We start from the raw sequence: 22343 nt of genomic DNA, 5'->3' as shown, positions 1-22343 counted from the left end.
CAGAAAGGTTGTACTAGTTTGCAGTCCCACCAGCAGTGTAAAAGTGTTCCCTTCTCTCCACATCCACGCCAGCATCTGCAGTTTTGAGATTTTGTGATGTGGGCCATTCTCACTGGGGTTAGATGATATCTCAGGGTTGTTTCGATTTGCATTTCTCTAATATATAGAGATGATGAACATTTTTCATGCGTTTGTTAGCCATTCGTCTATCGTCTTTAGAGAAAGTTCTATTCATGTCTCTTGCCCATTGATATATGGGATTGTTGGCTTTTTTCATGTGGATTAATTTGAGTTGTCTATAGATCCTAGTTATCAAGCTTTTGTCTGATTGAAAATATGCAAATATCCTTTCCCATTGTGTAGGTTGTCTCCTTGCTTTGGTTATTGTCTCCTAAGCTGTACAGAAGCTCTTCAGTTTAATGAAGTCCCATTTGTTTATTTTTGTTGTTGTTGCAATTGCCATGGCAGTCTTCTTCATGAAGTCTTTCCCCAGGCCAATATCTTCCAGTGTTTTTCCTATGCTTTCTTTGAGGATTTTTATTGTTTCATGCCTTAAATTTAAGTCCTTTATCCATCTTGAATCAATTTTTTGTGAGTGGGGAAAGGTGTGGGTCCAGTTTCAGTCTTTTACATGTAGACATCCAGTTCTCCCAACACCATTTATTGAATAGGGAGTCTTTTCCCCAAGGTATGTTCTTGTTTGGTTTATCAAAGATTAGGTGCTTGTAAAATGTTAGTTTCATTTCTTGGTTTTCAATTCGATTCCAAGTGTCTATGTCTCTGTTTCTGTGGCAGTACCATGCTGTCTTGAGCACTATGGCTTTGTAGTACAGACTAAAATCTGGTATGCTGATGCCCCCAGCTTTATTTTTGTTACAGAGAACTGCCTTAGCTATACGGGGTTTTCTTCGGTTCCATAAAAAACGCAGATTCATTTTTCCCAAATCTTGAAAGTATGATGTTGGTATTTTGATAGGAATGGCATTGAATAGGTAGATTGCTTTGGGAAGTATAGACATTTTAACAATGTTGATTCTACCATCCATGAGCATGGTATATTCTTCCATTTGTTAATATCCTCTGCTATTTCCTTTCTGAGGATTTCATAGTTTTCTTTATAGAGGTCCTTCACCTCCTTCGTTAGGTATACTCCTAGGTATTTCATTTTCTTTGAAACTATGGTGAAGGGAGTTTGTGTCCTTAATTAGCTTCTCATCTTGACTGTTATTGGTGTACACAAAGGCTACTGACTTGTGGACATTGATTTTATATCCTGAAACATTACTGTATTTTTTGATGACTTCTAGGAGTCTTGTGGTTGAGTCTTTGGGGTTCTCTAAGTATAAGATCATGTCGTCAGCAAAGAGGGAGAGTTTGACCTCCTCTGCTCCCATTTGGATTCCCTTGATTTCCTTGTCTTGCCTAATTGTATTGGCTAGAACTTCCAGCACTACGTTGAATAGTAAAGGTGACAGAGGACAACCTTGTCTGGTTCCAGTTCTAAGAGGAAAAGCTTTCAGTTTGACTCCATTCAGTAAAATATTGGCTGTGAGTTTGTCATAGATAGCTTCAATCAGTTTTAGAAATGTGCCACCTATGCCTATACTCTTCAGTGTTCTAATTAGAAAAGGATGCTGGATTTTATCAAATGCTTTTTCTGGATCTATTGAGAGGATCATGTGATCTTTATTTTTGCCTCTGTTAATATGGTGGATAACGTTTATAGACTTGCGTATGTTAAACCAGCCTTGTATCCCTGGGATGAAGCCTACTTGATCGTGATGAATGACTTTTTTATGATAAGCTGTAATGTATTGGCAAGGATTTTGTTGAGAATTTTTGCGTCTATATTCATGAGTGAGATTGGTCTGAAATTCTCCTTTTTATTTGGGTCTTTTCCTGGTTTTGGTATCGGAGTGATGTTTGCTTCATAGAATGTGTTGGGGAAGATTCCTTCTTCCTCAATTTTTTGGAATAATTTCTGCAGTACAGGAATAAGCTCTTCCTTGAAGGTTTGATAGAATTCTGGAGTGAAGCCATCTGGACCAGGGCATTTTTTTGGTTGGAAGATTTTTTATTGTTTCTTTGATCTCAGTGCTTGAAATTGGTCTGTTCAGGAGCTCTATTTCTTCCTGGCTGAGTCTAGGGAGAGGGTGTGATTCCAAATATTGATCCATTTCTTTCACATTGTCAAATTTCTGGGCATAGAGTTTCTGGTAGTATTCAGAGATGATCTCTTGTATCTCTGTGGGATCAGTTGTTATTTCCCCTTTATCATTTCTGATTGAGGTTACTAGAGATTTTACTGTTCTATTCCCCATTAGTCTGGCCAATGGTTTATCTATTTTATTTAATTTTTCAAAAAACCAACTCCTTGTTTCATTAATTTTCTGAACGATTCTTTTGTTTTCAATTTCATTGATCTCTGATTTGATTTTGGAGATTTCTTTTCTTCTACTGAGTTTAGGCTTAGATTGTTCTTCTTTTTCCAATTCCATAAGATCTCTTGTGAGATTGTTGATGTGCTCTCTTTCTGTTTTTCGAATGTAGGCATCTAAAGCGATGAATTTTCCTCTCAAAACTGCTTTTGCAGTATCCCACAGGTTTTGGTAGCTTGTGTCTTCATTGTTGTTATGCTCAAGGAAGTTAATGATTTCCTGTTTTATTTCTTCCTTCACCCATCTGTTATTCAACAGAAGATTGTTTAATTTCCATGCCTTTGGGTGGGGTCGAGCATTTTTGTTAGAGTTGAGTTCCACCTTTAGTGCCTTATGGTCTGAGAAGATACAAGGTAAAATTTCAATTCTTTTGATTCTATTGATATTTGTTTTGTGTCCCAGGATATATCAATTTTGGAGAATGTTCCATGGGGTGATGAGAAGAAGGTATATTCTTTATCTTTGGGGTGGAGGGTTCTATATGCGTCTATCAAGCACGGTTGTTCTAGGGTCTCATTTAAATCTCTTATATCCTTGTTTAATTTCTGTTTAAAGGATCTGTCCAGCTCTGTAAGAGTAGTGTTAAGGTCCCCTGTTATGATGGTATTATCAGATATCATATTGCTCAGACTGAGTAAGGTCTGTTTCAAGAATCTGGGAGCATTTAAATTGGGTGCATAGATATTTAGAATTGAAATGTCTTCTTGTTGTATTTTTCCCTTGACCAATATAAAGTGACCATCTTTGTCTTTTTTGACTTTAGTTGCTTTAAATCCACATGAATCTGAAAATAAGATTGCAACTCCTCTTTTGTTCTGAATTCCATTTGCCTGAAAAATTGTCTTCCAACCCTTGACTCGGAGCTTTAATTTGTCTTTTTGAAGCTAGGTGTGTTTCTTGCAGAGAGCAAATGGATGGCTTCTGTTTTTTAATCCAGTCAACCAGCTATGTCTCTTCAGTGGGGAATTCAAGCCATTAACATTTATTGAGATAATTGATAAGTGTGGTAGTATTCTATTCGTCTTATTTTGTGAGAGTCCATTGCTTAGTTTTATCTTTTGCATCAGTGTGGAGGTTAGGTTCTGTCCTTTAATTTCTGAGTTCTTACTTTGGTGCTGATCCATTGTGGTGGTCAGTGTGCAGAACAGGTGGAAGTATTTCCTGTAGAGCTGGTCTTGTTGTGGCGAATTTCCTCAATGTTTGTATATCCGTAAATGATTTGATTTCTCCGTCAATTTTGAAGCTTAGCTTAGCAGGGTACAGAATTCTGGAATGGAAATTGTTCTGTTTAAGTAGATTAAAGGTAGATGACCATTGTCCTCTTGCTTGGAAAGTTTCATTAGAGAAGTCTGCGGTCACTCTGATGGATTTGCCCCATCAGAGTCAACTGGCGCTTACTCCTGGCAGCTTGCAGAATCTTTTCTTTTTCTTGACTTTGGACAGGTTCTTCACAATGTGTCTTGGAGCAGCTCGGTTAGAGTTGAGGCAACCTGGGGTCCGATAGCCCTCTGAAAGCAGTGTGTCAGAATCTTTGGTGATATTTGGGAAATTTTCTTTTATAATATTCTCTAGTATGGCTTCCATTCCTCTGGGGCATTCTTCTTCACCTTCTGGAATTCCTATAACTCGTATGTTGGAACGGTTCATAAAGTCCCATAATTCTGACAGTGAACGTTCTGCTTTCTCTCTCTTCTTTTCTGCCTCTTTTACTGTCTGAGTTATCTCAAGAACTTTGTCTTCTACCTCTGAAGTTCTTTCTTCTGCGTGGTCTAACCTGTTGCTGATACTTTCCATTGCATCTTTAAGTTCCCTGATTGACTGTTTCATTTCCTTCAGCTCTGCTATATCCTTTTTATATTCTTCATATCGTTCCTCTCTTATTTGATTCTGTTTTTGAATTTCCGTTTGGTTATTTTCCACTTTTTTAGCAGTTTCCTTCATTGTTTCCATCATTTCTTTCATTGTTTTCAACATGTGTATTCTAAATTCCCTTTCTGTCATTCCTAACATTTCTGTATAGGTGGAATCCTCTGCAGTAGCTACCTTATGGTCCCTTGGCGGGGTTGTTCTGGACTGGTTCTTCATGTTGCCTGGAGTTTTCTGCTGATTCTTCCTCATGAGTGATTTCTTTTATCTGTTTCCTTGCCCTAATTTTCCTTTCACTTCCTCTTGCTCTTTAAGTTCTCGTGCCTGTGGACTAAGGGTTACAGGACCAGAAGGGTGAGAAGGTTGAAGAGCAAAAAAGGGATGAAAGAAAGGAGGACCAAGTGATAAGAAAAAAAAAAAGAAAAATAGAGAAAGGAGAGGTGGTGGGTAAAAGGAATATTGACAAAAAGAAGAGAGGCACAGAAAGAAGGAGACAGAGCAATATAGGTGTACAGTAGGGTACTTTGATACAACCTTAAAAAAAAAAAAAACACCTTCTGGGGGTGCCCAGTTGGGTGGTTCCCTTGTGGTCAGCAGCTCTTTGCTAACCTGATCAGACACAGTACACTACCTCCACCAAGTAGAGAGGAAAGACAAAAATGCTATAAATCAAACCAAAACAAGCAAACAGAAAACTTTACGGGATAAAATTGGCTGGAAAAACCAAATAATAGCGGAAGAAACACTAACAAAAATGAAGTTCTAATTATTGAAATAGGCAGCAATGGAAAATTATAATTAAACTAGAAAAATTGAGAAAGAAAGAGGATCTGTATGGAAAAGGTTGAACTTAAAAAACAAAACAACAATCAACAACATCAAAATAAACAAAAAAAAATAACCAAGCCAAAAAAAAAAATAAAACACAACCAAAAACAAAGCAGTATGTATATGTTATTGAATATTGTCTGGGCAACACGTAGTCTTCTGAGGTATGAGATGTTAATCACAGTTCTGATACGACTGGAGGCTGCTAGTTTCTCAAACCCCAGCAGGTAGACACCCTAAATCTCTCTTCAGCCCACTTAAAAGGCACTTTGCGCTTGTTCACTTGCTGAGCAGAAGCTTTCCCCGGGACGTGCTTGTCGCTGGAATCACTGCTGAAGTGGCTATCCACTTACCCTGTGTGCCAAAACTGGTCTCCCTCTGCCCCCGAGGGTTAGGGCTACAAGGTGGCTCAGACCCCACCCTTAGGCTACTTGGTCTCTGGGTTACCAGCTCCCACCCAATTCCAGCTCTGCGACCCTGAGGGCGGAGCTTACCAGGGCAGATCGCTCACAATGGCTGCCTTTGACCCAGAGCCAAACACTATTAGCTCCGTCTGGCTCAGTGGCTCAGACTGGGGCCCTAGACAAAGGCCAAAGTTCTCCGCACTCCCGCTCAGGCTCTCCCCAAGGCAGTTCAGCTGAGTGCCAAGTCCAAAGACACCAAAACAGTTCACAGGTAAGGTCTTTCTGGTTTGCAGTCTCGCTGCTACTGAACTACAGTTGCGGGCGGGTTTAGACGGATTGAACACACGCGACCACTTGCCGGTTTTCCACTGTTTTAGTCCTCCTCTTGGGGTCCAGAAGTCTCTCGCTGACTCCCTGTATCCTCTCAGGGGTGATGATAGGCAGATCCCACCAGCCAGAGATGCCTGGAGTCCTATCTCCCCAGACACACGGTGCCCAGATCCATCTTTGTCTTTTTTGACTTTAGTTGCTTTAAATCCACATGAATCTGAAAATAAGATTGCAACTCCCCTTTTCTTCTGAATTCCATTTGCCTGAAAAATTGTCTTCCAAACCTTGACTCGGAGCTTTAATTTGTCTTTACAAGCCAGGTGTGTTTCTTGTAGACAGCAAATGGATGGCTTGTGTTTTTTTAATCCAGTAAGCCAATCTATGTCTCTTCAGTGGGGAATTCAAGCCATTAACATTTATTGAGATTGACAAGTGTAGTAGTATTCTATTCATCTTATTTTGTGAGAGTCCATTGCTTAGTTTTGTCTTTTGCATCAGTGTGGATGTTAGGGTCTGTCCTTTAATTTCTGAGTTCTTACTTTGCTGCTGATCCATTGCGGTGGTCAGTGTGCAGAATAGGTGGAAGTATTTCCTGTAGAGCTGGTCTTGTTGTGGCAAATTTCCTCAATGTTTGTATATCCGTAAATGATTTGATTTCTCCGTCAATTTTGAAGCTTAGCTTAGCAGGGTACAGAATTCTGGGCCGTAAATTGTTCTGTTTAAGTAGATTAAAGGTAGATGACCATTGTCTTCTTGCTTGGAAAGTTTCATTAGAGAAGTCTGCAGTCACTCTGATGGATTTGCCCCTGTAGGTCAACTGGCGCTTACTCCTGGCAGCTGCAGAATCTTTTCTTTTGTCTTGACTTTGGACAGGTTCATCACAATGTGTCTTAGAGAAGCTCAGTTAGAGTTGAGGCGACCTGGGTTCCGATAGCCCTCTGAAAGCAGTGTGTCAGAATCTTTGGTGATGTTTGGGAAATTTTCTATTATAATATTCTCTAGTATGGCCTTCATTCCTCTGGGGCATTCTTCTTCCCCTTTTGGGATTCCTATAACTCGTATGTTGGAACGGTTCATAAAGTCCCATAATTCTGACAGTGAACGTTCTGCTTTCTCTCTCTTCTTTTCTGCCTCTTTTACTATCTGAGTTATCTCAAGAACTTTGTCTTCTACCTCTGAAATTCTTTCTTCTGCATGGTCTAACCTGTTGCTGATACTTTCCATTGCATCTTTAAGTTCCCTAATTGACTATTTCTGTTCCTTCAGCTCTGCTATATCCTTTTTATATTCTTCATATCGTTCATCTCTTATTTGATTCTGTTTTTGGATTTCCTTTTGGTTATTTTCCACTTTATTAGCAGTTTCCTTCATTGTTTCCATCATTTCTTTCATTGTTTTCATCATGTGTATTCTAAATTCCCTTTCTGTCATTTCTAACATTTCTTTATAGGTGGAATCCTCTGCAGTAGCTACCTCATGGTCCCTTGGTGGGGTTGTTCTGGACTGGTTCTTCATGTTGCCTGGAGTTTTCTGCTGATTCTTCCTCATGTGTGATTTCTTTTATCTGTTTTCTTACCCTAATTTTCTTTTCACTTCCTCTTGCTCTTTAAGTTCTCGTGCCTGTGACTAAGAGTTCAATGAGTTCTTTTGGTACAGGACCAGAAGGGTGAGAAGGTTGAAGAGCAAGAAAGGGATGCAATAAAGGAGGCCCGAGTGAAAAGAAAAAAAAAAATAGAGAAAGGAGAGGGGGTGTGTAAAAGAAAATTGACAAAAAGAAGAGAGGCACAGAAAGAGGGAGACAGAGCAATATAGATGTACAATAGGGTACTTTGACACAACCTTAAAAAAAAACCCACCTTCTGGGGATGCCCAGTTGGGTGGTTCCCTTGTGGTCAGCAGCTCTTTGCTAACCTGATCAGGCACCTCCACCAAGTAGAGAGGAAAGACAAAAATGCTATAAATCAAACCAAAACAAGCAAACAGAAAACTTTACGGGATAAAATTGGGTGAAAAACGAAATAATAGCTGTAGAAACACTAGCAAAATTGAAGTTCTAGTTATTGAAAAAGGCAGCAATTGGAAATTATAGTTAAACTAGAAAAATTGAGAAAGAAAAAAGATCTGTACGGAGAAGGTTGAAATTAAAAAACAAAACAATATCAGTAACATCAAGATAAACAAAAAAACAACCAAACAAAAAAAAAAAGAAAAAAAAAACACAACCAAAAACAAAGCAGTATTTATATGTTGTTGAATATTGTCTGGGCAACACGTGGTCTTCTGGGGTATGAGATGTTAATCACAGTTCTGATACGACTAGTGGCTGCTGATTTCTCAAACCCCAGCAGGTAGACACCCTAAATCTCTCTTCAGCCCACTTGATAGGCACTTTGAACTTGTAAACTTGCTGAGCAAAAGCTTTCCCAGGAACGTGGTTGTTGCTGGAATCACTGCTGAAATGGCTATCCACTTACCCAGTGTGCCAAAACCAGTCTCACTCTGCCCCTGACAGTTAGGGCTGCAAGGCAGCTCAGACCCCACCCTTAGGCTACTCAGTTGCTAGGTTACCAGCTCCCACCCGATTCTAGCTTTGCGACCCTGAGGGCGGAGCTTGCCAGGGTAGATCACTCACAATCGCTCCCTGTGGCCCACAGCCAAACACTATTAGCTCCGTCTGGCTCAGCGGCTCAGACTGGGGCCCTAGACAACCGCCAAAGTTCTCCCCACTCCCGCTCAGTCTCCCCAAGGCAGTTCAACTGAGTGCCAAGTCCAAAGACACCAAAACAGTTCACAGGTAAGGCCTTTCTGGTTTGCAGTCTCCCTGCTACTGAACTTACAGTTGTGGGTGGGTTTAGACCGATTGAACACACGCGACCACTTGCCAGTTTTCCACTCTTTTAGTCCTCCTCTTGGGGTCCAGAAGTCTTTCGCTGACTCCCTGTATCCTCACAGGGGTGATGATAGGCAGATCCCACCTGCTAGAGATGCCTGAAGTCCTATCTCCCCAGACTCATGGTGCCCAGATGCAAGGAAGCTGTTACTCGACCTCCATCTTGCTCTCCAACCCCGATATCTATTTTTTGATCTCATCAATATTTAATATTTTTTCAGCTGAGGCTTTTGTCCTGCCACAAAGATACATTTCCCATGCATTAAAAAAAAAAAAATTAATAGCAGATGTGCATCAGAGAAGAGCCCTAAAGTGAGTCTGGGACTTGGGAACATAATTTTTTCTTCTTTTTAAAACAACACAATTTGGAAAAGAGTCATTTATAAAACCTCCTCTTTTAATAAGCTCTGTCACAATTGTTATCAACAGCTGGGTGTGGTGGCAGGCACCACAGGAGACTTAGATGGGGAGGACCCTTGAGCCCAGGGGTTCAAATCCAGCCAGGGCAATAGAGTGACACCTCTGTCTAAAAAAAACAAAAGAAAAGAAGAGAAGAAACAATTATCATCAACATACTCCTGCTTATTGACCTACCTTTTTTTTGATAGATGTATGAAAACGTCCGTAAGAGTTTAGAAATGTGCAGCATTGAGAAGGACGTTGAATACTTTGTGAATCAACGAAAAACTGGACAGACTCCACCAGGTGATTGGGGTAGGGGGTGGGGAGCATCATTTAGGCAATTCTATTAGTCTGTCTTATTAAATGTTGCTTTGGATGGAAGACACCTGTCTCTTAATGTTTTGTTTCTTGATGCTTCTCCTAGCACCCATCATGTATGAGAATTTCTACTGCCCCCAGAGGAATGCAGCCCCACTTGGAAAGACCGCAGCACCTAACTTGGCGAGGTAATAACCACCAGCCTTTCAAGGAAAGAAAAATAATTTTAACAGATTTTGTTAATATTGATGTCCTAAGACATATTAGAACACATATATTGCTGCATTTGGTTAGCGAGGTTGCTAGCTTTTTGGAAATAGCATTTTTAGGACAAATGTTAAAAGGCTTTTACTCGTCACAGTTCAGGGAGGATTATAGCATACTCGAGTGTGAGGGTGCTCATTTATGGATGGATGCTACACTTTCCTTATAGCCTGTAGAAAGCAGAAGTCAGCAAACGCTAGCCTCCTGTGAGTTAAATCTGATCTGCTGATTTTGTAAGGCCAGTGAATTAAGAATAGTTTTCACATTTTTAAATGGCTAGAAAAAATCAAAAGGTTACTATTTGGTGGCATGTGAAAATTATATGAAATTCAATTTTCAGTGTTCCTATATAAAATTGTATTGGAACATAATCACTCTCCATCACTTATGTTTTTATCTACGGTTGCTTTGCCAGCAGAGTTGAGAAGAATTGGAACAGACACGTTACTTAGCCAGCAAAGCCTAAATCATTTACTATTTGGCCTTTTACAGGCAAAGTTTACTACCCCTCATGTAAAGGATTCTGAGGGGAGAGAAACTTCTGTCTCATGTGGTGTCAGCTTGATGACTAAACTGTAAAATTTTCAGTGTATGAATGGGCCTGGTGGCTCACACCTATAAGCCTAGCACTCTGGGATGCCAAGGTGGGTAGACTACTTGAGCTCAGAAGTTTGAGATCAGACTGAGCAAGAGTGAGACCTCATTTTTACTAAAAATAGATAACCTAGCCAGGCATCGTGGCAAGTGCCTATAGTCCCACCTACTCGGGAGGCTGAGGTAGGAGGATCACTTGAGCTTAAGAGTATGAGGTTGCTATTAGTGATGATGATGCCAGGATGACAGTCAGCCTCTGTCTCAAAAGAAAAAAATTTTTTTTTCAGTCTAGTAGTAAAGATGGGGAGTGTTTGGGAAGGATCGCATAATCATCATCAATATGTAAGAATGCCGGGCACTGTTCCAAACAGTTAATATGAGTGCTTACTTCAGTAGCACATACACTAAAATTGGAATGATACAGAGGAGATTAGCATGGCTTTTGCTCAAGGATGAAGCACAGATTTGTGAAGCATTCTATATATTTTTAGAAAAAACCCAATTAATGTGAATGAGCTGATCTAATCTTCACAATGAGATAGAAGCTGTTTGTATTTCCCATTTTACATATGAAGACGTTCACGTACATAGGACTCAGGAAACCTTTCCCATACAGCTGAGACTTTAATCTTGCCAGTCTGGGTTGTGGGGGCAGGGCTCTGGGCTCCTAATCACTATGCATCCTGCCTCCCGGCAAAATGTAATATGACATCTGCAGCTCAGATTTCAGTGGATCAGTGCTACAGATCATTTGCTTCAGCTGAGCTCTCTTCACCTTCGAGCACAGAAATCAGATTTGATGAGAATACAATATGCTTGTAGTGTGAAGTAGAAAATTATGAAAATAACAAAAACGTATTTTTACAACTCATTTCTTATAGGAGAGGACCTCTCCCAATTCCTAAAACTTTACCAGGTATGTCACCCAGAAAAGCCTTTTAAAATTCTTGTGTTCGTTTTTCTTTAAAGTTGAATAACTAGAATTTTGAAATAAAGGGAATGAAAGGATGAAATAGAATTAAATTCTCAGGAGAATGAGCCTATACTGAAATCTCACAATAACACTTTTTGTCATTGACTGGAATATGGTAATCGGTGGACTATTTTATTAGCCTATCTAAGAGAATTCAGTAACCAAAGTACCAAAGAAACTTATTTTATTTTATTTTAAATTTTATTTATTTTTTATTAAGTCTTTTGTACATAGATCATAAATACATTTATGCCCATTTCAGTGTTTATTGGTTATTTGTACAGATTGGAGTGCTTACATCATACTAATCAGCATAGCTTTCATCTCATTTACCCATTTATAGCATCAGGACATTTGTGTTCTACTCATGATGTGCTCCATAGTTGTGGTCCCCCTACTATGCCCTCCTATTGCTCCCTCCTCCTCCCCAACCCTCCCGTTCCCCAAAGAAACTTATTTTAAGGTAATCTTACCTAGGGGAGTATTTTAACTTGGACCATGAGAACAGCAGAACTGATATATAGTTCCTTTTGGATTATATAGAAATGTAATTTATAGAAGGCATAGGTGTTATTAACTTAGCTTTACATATCTTGTGCACTGCCTACAATGAGATCTTTCACTACTCACGTTTGTTCCTTTTTTCACTGAACTCCTGTAATGCCTCTGAGAGAACTATACATCTTAGCTTTTTGGGTAACTTGTATGTCCTGGATAAATAATATAATAGTAAGACTCTGAAAGCAGGTGCCTTGTCTTCTCCTTTATTACTCACAAGATCTGACATGGTTCTGAGCATATAGTAGGTGTTCAACAAGTATTTATTATTTGAGTAAAGAAAAAAAACCTATCTATGTTCAAGAAGATGACAGCTGAAGACAACTTATGCTGCACTGAGCTTAGTAAAAATTTAATGACTGAAAAGAAATCAGAGGATTGCTGCATTGAGATGTTAAGCAATAATAATAATAATGCAAAGAAAGTAACATTCACATTGTCAGATAAGAGTATTTCTTTTCTGAATGTATTTATTGTCGTTCATTCTTTACGAGGTTTTTGTTTCTATTCCTTATCTTAAATATTGTTATTGTTATTAAATTTTAAGCCTTTTTAATTCTTTGAAGGCAAAAGTGGAAACCTAATAAACACATGTATATGTAAAAAAACAACAACAACAACAACAGGGTGGCCCCTGTGGCTCAAAGGAGTAGAGTGCCGGCCCCATATGCCGGAGGTGGTGGGTTCAAACCCAGCCCCGGCCAAAAACTGGAAACAAACAAACAAACAAAAACCCAACAAAACAACAACAACAACAAAACAAACCTACTTGGTAAGGAAATCCTAGATTAGACCTTAAAAACCTCCATACTAAGAAGCCAAGCCAAGGATTTGTCCAATTATATTCTGTTAAGAAGAGAATACATTTTTATTGAAACCGCCCCCCCCAAATTTAATGACTGAAAACATGTGTCTGGAATGACATCTTTCAGCCATATGAGATTTAAGTTATTTTATTTCTTATTGTTTTACAATTATCATTTGATAATGTAGGATGTCATTGTCCATTTCTGAAGATGATTTTACTATGGGTGCTCCTATCTAGGCATGGACAAAAGAAAGAGCAAGAAAAGGGCAAAGAAGTCACAATAGTGATTTCCAGATTTCCTCTAGTTTACAGTCATGACTACGGTTTATAGGCTTTGTTGCTAGATATATTTTATCCTTACAAAAGGGCAGTTGCCAGAATCTCTAAGTGGAATGCTTTGGTTTGAAACCGGTTAAGATTGTATCGTGAAAATACAGAAGTGTAATACTGTCCTGTGTTTTACCCTCTGCAGAGGACCCTGGTTATGCCACGATTGGTGACTACAGTTTGCTCTATCAATAACATCAAGGGTAAGGAAATTTCTTTGCATATTATCAAGCTGCATTTAGACTGGTGGTTTTGTTTTTGAAGGTTTTGAAGCTTCTTTATACGTCACACCACCACCAACAGCAAGGCCTTGCATCAGGCAAACACACTGGCCAGAGTGGTGCCCCTTCAGGATGCCTCTCTGAATCCTGTAACTAGAAGCAGACTGGAGCCCACTCCATACCTATTTGAATGAGATACTTTCCCTTCGTTGATTATTCCATAACTCCCTATCTACTCTTACTAAGCTCTTAGTTATTACACACTTACACTAAAGGCAGTGCTTACAAAGAAAACACACGAGCCTCACTGAGTAATTTAGCTTTTGGTGCACTCCTCCATCCCTTAAAAGGGGAAAAGTCAAGTAGAAAGAAGCTAGTGGAAGTGGTGCGAATGGTATCACACTCACCATTCACACAGGGTATTGTAGGCGTAACCCTGCGCCAGATTATTAATGCTCTGAACTAGCAAACCACAAGGTTTCTTAGAGGAGAACTGAACACTGCTAAGCCAAGCTCTCCTGTAAGTATGACTGCCCGGTGGCTCTCCTTTGGCACTCATGCACTTGCCACATGCTCCAAGTCAAAATCAGTTTTCACAAAATGGAGGGAATGCCTCAGAAGCCAATGTAGCAATATCAGATGAAACTCCTCATAAAGTATAATATTTTTACCCTAAAAGGGCATATCTTGGGGGTATAACTACATATGCATACATGAACAAAGAAAAGGGTTGTGGGGATACAGTCCTAAACAGGTAATGCTATGTATTTTTTCTTTTAGTTTACTGTCTTCTAATTTGTCTACAATGTAAATTTGTTACTTTGCTCACTAAAAATTATTCTAGAGAGTTGATCCACTTGCATATTTCTGATTTTATTATGTTCCTAGAAGTGACAGGAAGTAGATGAGTGGGTTGCAGGCAGTCATAAGAGAACTGGGACAGCCCTTCTTCTGCTATTCCTGGTTTGGTGTTATACATACACACTGTCACTTATGAAACAAAACAGTTTTAACAGTGATCCGTGGTAGTTTCCTAAAGTGTTCCATATCACTTAAAAGTGAGCACATCAAATATTGTTTGTCTTCACTCCTCTCAAAAAACCCAGTGACTTATAGCCAACTATCTATATGGGATAAAAGCCAAGTTCTGAATTCAATAGAAATAATCACCTAGTATTTATTATACATATTTAAGCATGAGTCCTTAAACTGCTTAAGAAATACATTTATACATTTACTATTTAAGCAATTTTGCTATAAAGGACATGGAAATTGAAGACATAAAATATCTCATTCTCTAACTCTATTAACTTCTGACCTACTAATAAATTATAGTCTTTACTACCAGTCATCATTTCTTCTTCATTCCATAAGTCTCCCTCTTTCTGTCCAGGCACAGTAGCTCATGCCTGTAATCCTAGCACTCTGGGAGGCCAAGGTGGGTAGATTGCTTGAGCTCAAGAGTTTTAGGCAAGCCTGAGCAAGAGCGAGACCCCATCTCTAAAAATAGCTGGGCATTGTGGCAGTTACTCAGGAGGCTGAGCCAAGAGAATCACTTGAGCCCAAGAGTTGAGGTTGCTATGAGCTATGACAGCACAGTACTCTACCAAGGCACGCTCACAGAGTGAGACTCTGTCTCCCCCCCCACACACACAAAAAAGCTCCCTCTTTCTCAAGGAAAGGACAAAGCCTTAAGTAGGGCCAGAGCAGGAACATGGTAAATTGATGACTTGGGGTTCAGAGGTGGCACCTGTTTGCTGGAGCACCGTATAGATGACAGCTGTGGGGCAGGGCATTTTTTTTTATCTCTTTCTTTTCTGTCCTTTACCTGTTTCTGTCTTTATCTGTTTGGGTAAAGCATAGATATTGGCTTAATAGTAGCACTTGACTCAGTAACTCTAGTTCCTCAGAGTCTAAGAGTTTGATTTACTTGAGTTATGTAATTGCTTTGGGGTTCATTAGTGTCTGTGTGTCTTTGCAATGAGTGGGGGGACAACATATATATACATAATTGACTGAATATCAATAGAGAATTTTTTTTTTGTATCAATAGAGAATTTTAAAGGGAGCTTAGGTTAGTTAATATCTAAGCAACTTATCATAACATTTAAAATAGTTTCTTTCTTTCTTTTTTTTTTGAGATAGAGTCTCACTATGTCACCCTCACTTGAGTGTGTCACAGTTCACCGCAACCTCAAAGTCTTGGGCCCAAGTGATTCTCTTGCCTCAGCCTCCTAAGTAGCTGGGACTACATGTGGCCACCACAATGCCTAGCTATTTTTTTTGTTGTTGCAGTTGTCATTGTTGTTTAGCTGACCCAGGCCAGGTTTGAACCCACCAGCCTTGGTATATGTGGCCAGTGCCATAACCACTGTGCTATGGACGCCAAACCTTAAAATAGTTTCAATGAAACTATTTAACTTTGGAATTGAAATTTAAATAAGATTAAATTAAATTAAATTAAATCTATTCAATTTAACTTTGGAATTGAAATTTAAATAAGATTCAGGATTTTGCAATTTGTTTTGCAGTTGTTGACTTTAGCTGATATTTTTGTTTTTAATTCTAACATGTTTAGGTAAAGATAGATTATAATTTTTGAATTTAAAGACATCTGTATCAAAAAATATAAATCTGTATATTATTTACCATAAAGTAATGCTATTATCATCACATTCCATTTTCCATTATTTGGAGTACCCATTCCTCATTGTTTTCCTGGGACAGCATACTTATTGAACTCTCAATGTAAGAGCAGGTGATGAAACATGGTTCATTGAAATAAAATTTCTTTGTTATTTTCTTTCAGAAAGCAAAGTGTTGTTCTGGCTAATGCTTCTATGTCATGGAAAGAGGCACCTAGAGCAACAGAAACTACAGCCAAATTATATCAATCACGAAGACTTTGAAGTGAACCCTTGCTGTAATATTTTGATATTTTAAATTTATGGTAGAAATTTAGTATGACTTAAGCTAATAGAGTTCTGCGGTTTTTGACAAAGTTTACAAATTGCCCCAGCCTGAAGAACGATTCCTGCCTGTCAGTTACTACATTTGTGAATGAATTGAGTTTTGGGAATGAATTGGGAAGCAGGCAAGTGCTGACTCTTGAGAGAGCAGAGGTGGCTACAGAGGAGTCTGAGCCACCAACTGCAGATGAAGCTCCTTTGGCATTGGGTAGCATGGCTATGGAATTTCCACAGTGATACACACTGTTGATGGTGCAAGCTTTAAAATTATCTTCCTTTTTGGCTGGAAGACTCAGAAGGCATATGATTGTACTTTCCCATTTTATAGATGAGGAAACAAAGCCAAGAAGTGTAAAAATCAATTTCCTTCCTGTTCTTCCAGCTGATTAGGGACTAGAACCAGAACTAGAGCCCAAGACCGTCCCATATCACTATTCTTCTGAACCTTCCTGAGGCTGTGATGCTCATGCTGAAATTTAAGATGCCAAATATTTTTGCCAGCACTTTCATTTAGAAAAACTACCAGGGCTTAAATGTCAGATTTATTTTTATGTGGATCATTGTGTGTACTGAAGTACAAAGCACCATATTTAATATAATATAGTAAGCCACTGATGATTAAACATGCCATTACTTTATGTTGCACTCAGAAGGTGGTTTGGGAGTTGCCAGTGAACTTGTGATAGGCCGTTGATGGCCAAACCTATTTGAAAGTGTGTGAAAAAAAGTACATCCCAGAATCAAAAAGATACAGTATTTTGATTCTATTCCTTAAGAGAATTCTGAAGTTACAAAGCCAGTCTTCAATCCTGGGTCTTCACAGAGAATCTCTGCCTTGATAGGCCCTAGAATTTTTAAAGTGTCTGTCTCATCCTTACACAAATATTTTGGTCTTTCATTGTCATGCACAGACAGCAAGGAGATCATCTACGTTTTGTGCAACACTTGCACACTGTGAGGAAATGGACCTTTTAGTTACCAGTAAGTTAAAATCTTACTTGGTATGTTGGAACATTCTATGTCACCCCAAAGAGCAAATATTATCCTCTCCTGCTCTGTGCAATAGCTTTCCCAAAAGTATGGACAAATTGAGAGAAGATCCATTATTTCCCCACCTTTAATATAAGATGCTACTGAACGTAGCAGCTTTTTGTCATGACAGGAAGTTTGCATCAGTTGGATATCCTTTTGAGAAACTGAAGTTTGCAAACTTCCCCAAACTGGATGGGCTCAGGAACTTTCCCTTCACACTCAGAACATTCTATTTTTAAGCATATTATTTATTGGTGGCAATTCCTCAGGGATTCACTTTTCTATCAGTCAGTGTAAATGATGTAGAAGTGTTTCATGGATGGAAAGTCATATTTTTATTTTATTGCCTCTTTCAGTTTGATATGAAGTAAAATAAAGGTTATTGGTGATTTGGGATTTATTTTGCATTTCTTATGTTGGTCCTACTTCTTTCTGAGTTTATTTATTTATTTTTTCTCTGAGCTTTATTTGACCCTTGTCCCATTTGTGATTGTTAGACTGCAGGAAGGCAACGTGCTGATCAGGGAGGCCACGTGGAGGTTGGGCCACACCACAGATGCCAACTGCCATGTCCTTTCCTCTGGGAGGCACCATCCCAGCCTCCAGACTAGGTTGGATCCCACTACTGTTTCCTTCACCCACCCGTTTTCCTTGTTTTCACATGATTCACTCTTGAAATTAACTATTGAAGGTCTATCTTCTTTCTAGACTAGTCTCCATGAGAGCAGAACCTTTGCTATCCTTTTTCTTGTGGGATCCCCAGGAACTGATACATAGTAGTAAATATAAAAGATTTAGTGGCTGGGTGGCACCTGTGGCTCAGTCGGTAAGGCGCCAGCCCCATATACTGAGGGTGGTGGGTTCAAGCCCGGCAACTGCAACCAAAAAATAGCCGGGCGTTGTGGCGGGCGCCTGTAGTCCCAGCTACTCGGGAGGCTGAGGCAAGAGAATCACTTAAGCCCAGGAGTTGGAGGTTGCTGTGAGCTGTGTGAGGCCACGGCACTCTACTGAGGGCCATAAAGTGAGACTCCGTCTCTACAAAAAAAAAAAAAGATTTAGTGGCTTATAAGAAAACGTAGCTAAAGAAACAGCCACTTGAAAGAGAAATAAGGAGTACGAAGGAGTGAAGCCAGTCAAATGAACCTATGAGAACTTCAGTAAATGTAAGCTACCCTGTAGACTGGTGGTTTGTTCATTTGGGTTCTGCCAGAAACAGACCCTGAGATAAATACTTTTCCTGGGGGGTGATCCCAGAAGCACCAGTATGGAAGTGAGTATGTGTAACAGAGAAAAGGAAACGGAAGGAAGGAAGGGGGGGAGGGAGAAAGAGAGGGAGGGAGGGAGGGCAGAAGAGAAGGAAGGAAGGATGGAAGGAGAAGGAATGAAGGAAGGAAGAAAAGTAGGAAGAAAAACAATGTGTATCATCAGGCAAGCTCACGGATGGCAGCTGAAGGTCACTCCTTTTGGGGGCTCCTGGGAAACAATGCAGAACACACACTTGGGAGATATCTCACCTGAGGGGTGAGGGAGGCGCTTCCTCACTAACTCCTGTCAGACACTGGTCGAGGGCTGCTGCCAGGACACATTCACTTCTCAGCACTTCCAACAGCTGCCTTGGACGTTGGCAGAGTGAGTTGCAGTAGTCTGGAAGGGACGGGGCAGCCAAGCTGGTTTAATGAAATGGGAGGTGCTGAGGGGATGTGGATGGGACACTGACAGCATCTGATCCCCACACAGGGGATCCACCTGTGCCCTACATTAATTTTACTCCATCGTGTCACTATGTCAAATCCCAGCTTCCCAAAACAAACACACATAAACGAAACAGGAGGGTAACAAGACAAGCTATGGTCCCTGTCGCTGTAGATGGTCCTAAGTCCATAATTGATATTCATCAACTCCTTCCTCTACCATTCCGCTATGGGCATATTACATCCCCTCCACCATCCCAGATTCAGACGTGGAAGACCCAGACCCCAGTACTTCAGAATGTGACTGTGTGTAGAGACAGGATCTTTAAAGAGGAAATTAAGTTAAAATAAGGGCTTTGGGGTGGGGCCATAATCCCATAGGACTGATGTCCTTTTAAGAAGAAAAGGAGCTGTCGGGGCGCACGTGCATAGAGAGATGATCAGGAGAAGAGGCAGCAGGAGGGCACCCGCCTCGGAGGGAACCCAGCCTGCACCGTCATCTCCCTGCTCTTAGATTTCCAGCCTCCAGAACTGTGAGAAAATAAATTTCACTTGTGTAAGCCATCCAGTCTGTGGTTTGTTTTTTTTTTAAACAGCTGCTCTAGCAAATGATCAAATACACATTCCAGCATCCCCTTACACTTGGCTAGTTCTTCTCCTTGTCTAGGTTGCTTGACTGGTAGGGCTACCTGGACCTTCAACCCTGAGGGATCGTCGCCTGGCTGTCAGGCTTTTGTTAGACTCTGATTTCTGAAATTGCCAATTTATGGTGGGTCTTAAAAAAATTTAACCCCAGACTTTTTTAGAATGAGTCAATTTATATTTATCACTAGGCATGGGAATATAGTCATGCCAGTGAAACTCCTGAGTTCCAGATAGATCCATTCTTACTCTCTTTTCCTCATAATAATCACTAACTCCTATTGGGATTGTTATGACTTTCTTTACTTGCTGGTCTATTGACCAAATGACCAGGCATTGGTCACAGTTTTAGTGGAACCCTATCCATATCCCCTACCAGCCTTCTAGAGCCAAGAGCTGTAGTCTGGCAGAGCCTAAGGTTAAAAGGATCAGAAGTACAAATCCCCTTCTGGGTCAGTAGGAACTTTGGTGATGGGGTCACTCTCACCTCTTGGCTCCCAGACCTGTGTTTTCTATCTCTTATAGTCATAACATACATACCATACTGTGGCCATAAAAACACCAATACCTCATCTTCACGGCAAGTACCCCCAACCCTGTGAAGTCTCATTCTCCAGCTGCTGCCCCTTTGAGCAGCCATTCCAACATTCCATCAGGACAGCAGCTTCAAGGTGACATGGTATATAGTAGACAAAGGGAGCCCCCAGACATTGCCCGTTGTCGTGCCACCTTCACTGTAAAGTGAATCTCCTGGTGTAAGGGATGCATTCTCCATGGGTGCAGTATTGCTCCAAAACAAATAAAAATTGATTTTTAATTGGCAAATCAAACCTTAGCTGTTTTTATTTGTAAGCACTGATATACATACACTCCAAAAACAGAGGTGGTATATCTGTGGTATTAAGGTTTCATGGTAGTGGCAATTAGGAAACAAATGTCTAAAAAGTCTCCTTAGGGGAGCAATAATGGAAAAAAAATTGAAAAACACTGATCTAAGATCATGTTATATGGAATTCCATAATGACAACATCACTCTATACCCCCTTGGATAGTGGTGCTGAGCAAGGTACTGCTGTCAGAAAAAGGTGTTGGAATCAGTTCCAGTAGAGAGAAATGTTGCTTCTTTTAGGGTAGAGTGGGTTTGATGATCAAGTGGCTGGTGACATATTTAGGGTTCAGCCTTGGCCTCTGGGCTAATTGGCCAGACATTCAGTGGGAGTTGCTAGATCAGGGATGGTGAGTAGGGGGTCCTTTCTTAGCTCTATTCCTGTCTCCATGGCTACTCTGCCAATGGGAGCTCTGAGGAACTACTGAACTGTCAAGGACAGAGGCTAGCTAACTCCACTGGGATGAGTCATCCTCCCTACCTGGCTGTGCTGCACCTCCTCCATGACAGATACTCACTTGTAGACCTTGATGAGAGATACAGAGGCTTGTACATTTGGTTGCACATTCCCAGAGGTCTACCTACATTCTTCTTTCCTAAATTTCTTTGTCTTCAGTTTTTTTTTTTTGTTTGTTTGTTTTTTAGACAGTTTCACTCTGTTGCCCTGGGTAGAGTCCATGGGATCATAGCTCACAGCAACCTCAAACTCTTGAGTTGGAGAATTCCTCTTGCCTTAGCCTCCCGAGTATCTGGAACTACAGATGACCACCACTGTGCCTGGCTAGTTTTCCTATTTTTTTTTTTTTTTATTGTTGGGGATTCATTGAGGGTACAATAAGCCAGGTTACACTGATTGCAATTGTTAGGTAAAGTCCCTCTTGCAATCATGTCTTGCCCCCATAAAGTGTGACACACACCAAGGCCCCACCCCCCTCCCTCCATCCCTCTTTTTGCTTCCCCCCCATAACCTTAATTGTCATTAATTGTCCTCATATCAAAATTGAGTACATAGGATTCATGCTTCTCCATTCTTGTGATGCTTTACTAAGAATAATGTCTTCCACTTCCATCCAGGTTAATACGAAGGATGTAAAGTCTCCATTTTTTTAATGGCTGAACAGTATTCCATGGTATACATATACCACAGTTTGTTAATCCATTCCTGGGTTGGTGGGCATTTAGGCTGTTTCCACATTTTGGCGATTGTAAATTGAGCTGCAATAAACAGTCTAGTACAAGTGTCCTTATGATAAAAGGATTTTTTTCCTTCTAGGTAGATGCCCAGTAATGGGATTGCAGGATCAAATGGGAGGTCTAGCTTGAGTGCTTTGAGGTTTCTCCATACTTCCTTCCAGAAAGGTTGTACTAGTTTGCAGTCCTACCAGCAGTGTAAAAGTGTTCCCTTCTCTCCACATCCACGCCAGCATCTGCAGTTTTGAGATTTTGTGATGTGGGCCATTCTCACTGGGGTTAGATGCTATCTCAGGGTTCTTTTGATTTGCATTTCTCTAATATATAGAGATGATGAACATTTTTTCATGTGTTTGTTAGCCATTCGTCTGTCATCTTTAGAGAAGGTTCTATTCATGTCTCTTGCCCATTGATATATGGGATTGTTGGCTTTTTTCATGTGGATTACTTTGAGTTCTTTATAGATCCTAGTTATCAAGCTTTTGTCTGATTGAAAATATGCAAATATCCTTTCCCATTGTGTAGGTTGTCTCTTTGCTTTGGTTATTGTCTCCTTAGCTGTACAGAAGCTTTTCAGTTTAATGAAGTCCCATTTGTTTATTTTTGTTGTTGTTGCAATTGCTATGGCAGTCTTCTTCATGAAGTCTTTCCCCAGGCCAATATCTTCCAGTATTTTTCCTATGCTTTCTTGGAGGATTTTTATTGTTTCAT

General features: G+C 40.1%; 1 protein-coding gene and 1 non-coding gene across 3 annotated transcripts in view; both read left to right on the top strand.

Moving 5' to 3' along the window:
• Positions 1-17641, top strand: part of PSTPIP2 (proline-serine-threonine phosphatase interacting protein 2) — an 84541-nt gene extending 66900 nt beyond the window's left edge. For both annotated transcript variants that reach the window (XM_053571805.1, XM_053571804.1), the window contains exons 11-15: positions 9365-9461; positions 9583-9664; positions 11216-11250; positions 13146-13203; positions 16031-17641. In XM_053571805.1, coding sequence (XP_053427780.1) covers positions 9365-9461; positions 9583-9664; positions 11216-11250; positions 13146-13195 — 264 coding nt within the window. In that variant the 3' untranslated portion in view covers positions 13196-13203; positions 16031-17641. The remainder of the gene's footprint in view (positions 1-9364; positions 9462-9582; positions 9665-11215; positions 11251-13145; positions 13204-16030) is intronic.
• On the top strand, positions 10715-10821 carry LOC128572160 (U6 spliceosomal RNA). The gene has a single exon (XR_008376072.1). It is a non-coding gene; the product is annotated as a U6 spliceosomal RNA (small nuclear RNA).
• Positions 17642-22343: the final 4702 nt, after the last annotated feature.

This window comes from Nycticebus coucang, chromosome 19 (assembly GCF_027406575.1).
Source record: "Nycticebus coucang isolate mNycCou1 chromosome 19, mNycCou1.pri, whole genome shotgun sequence".
NCBI lineage: Eukaryota > Metazoa > Chordata > Mammalia > Primates > Lorisidae > Nycticebus > Nycticebus coucang.
The sequence above is the reverse complement of the archived record's forward strand: the minus strand, read 5'-3'. Positions and strand labels throughout refer to the sequence as shown.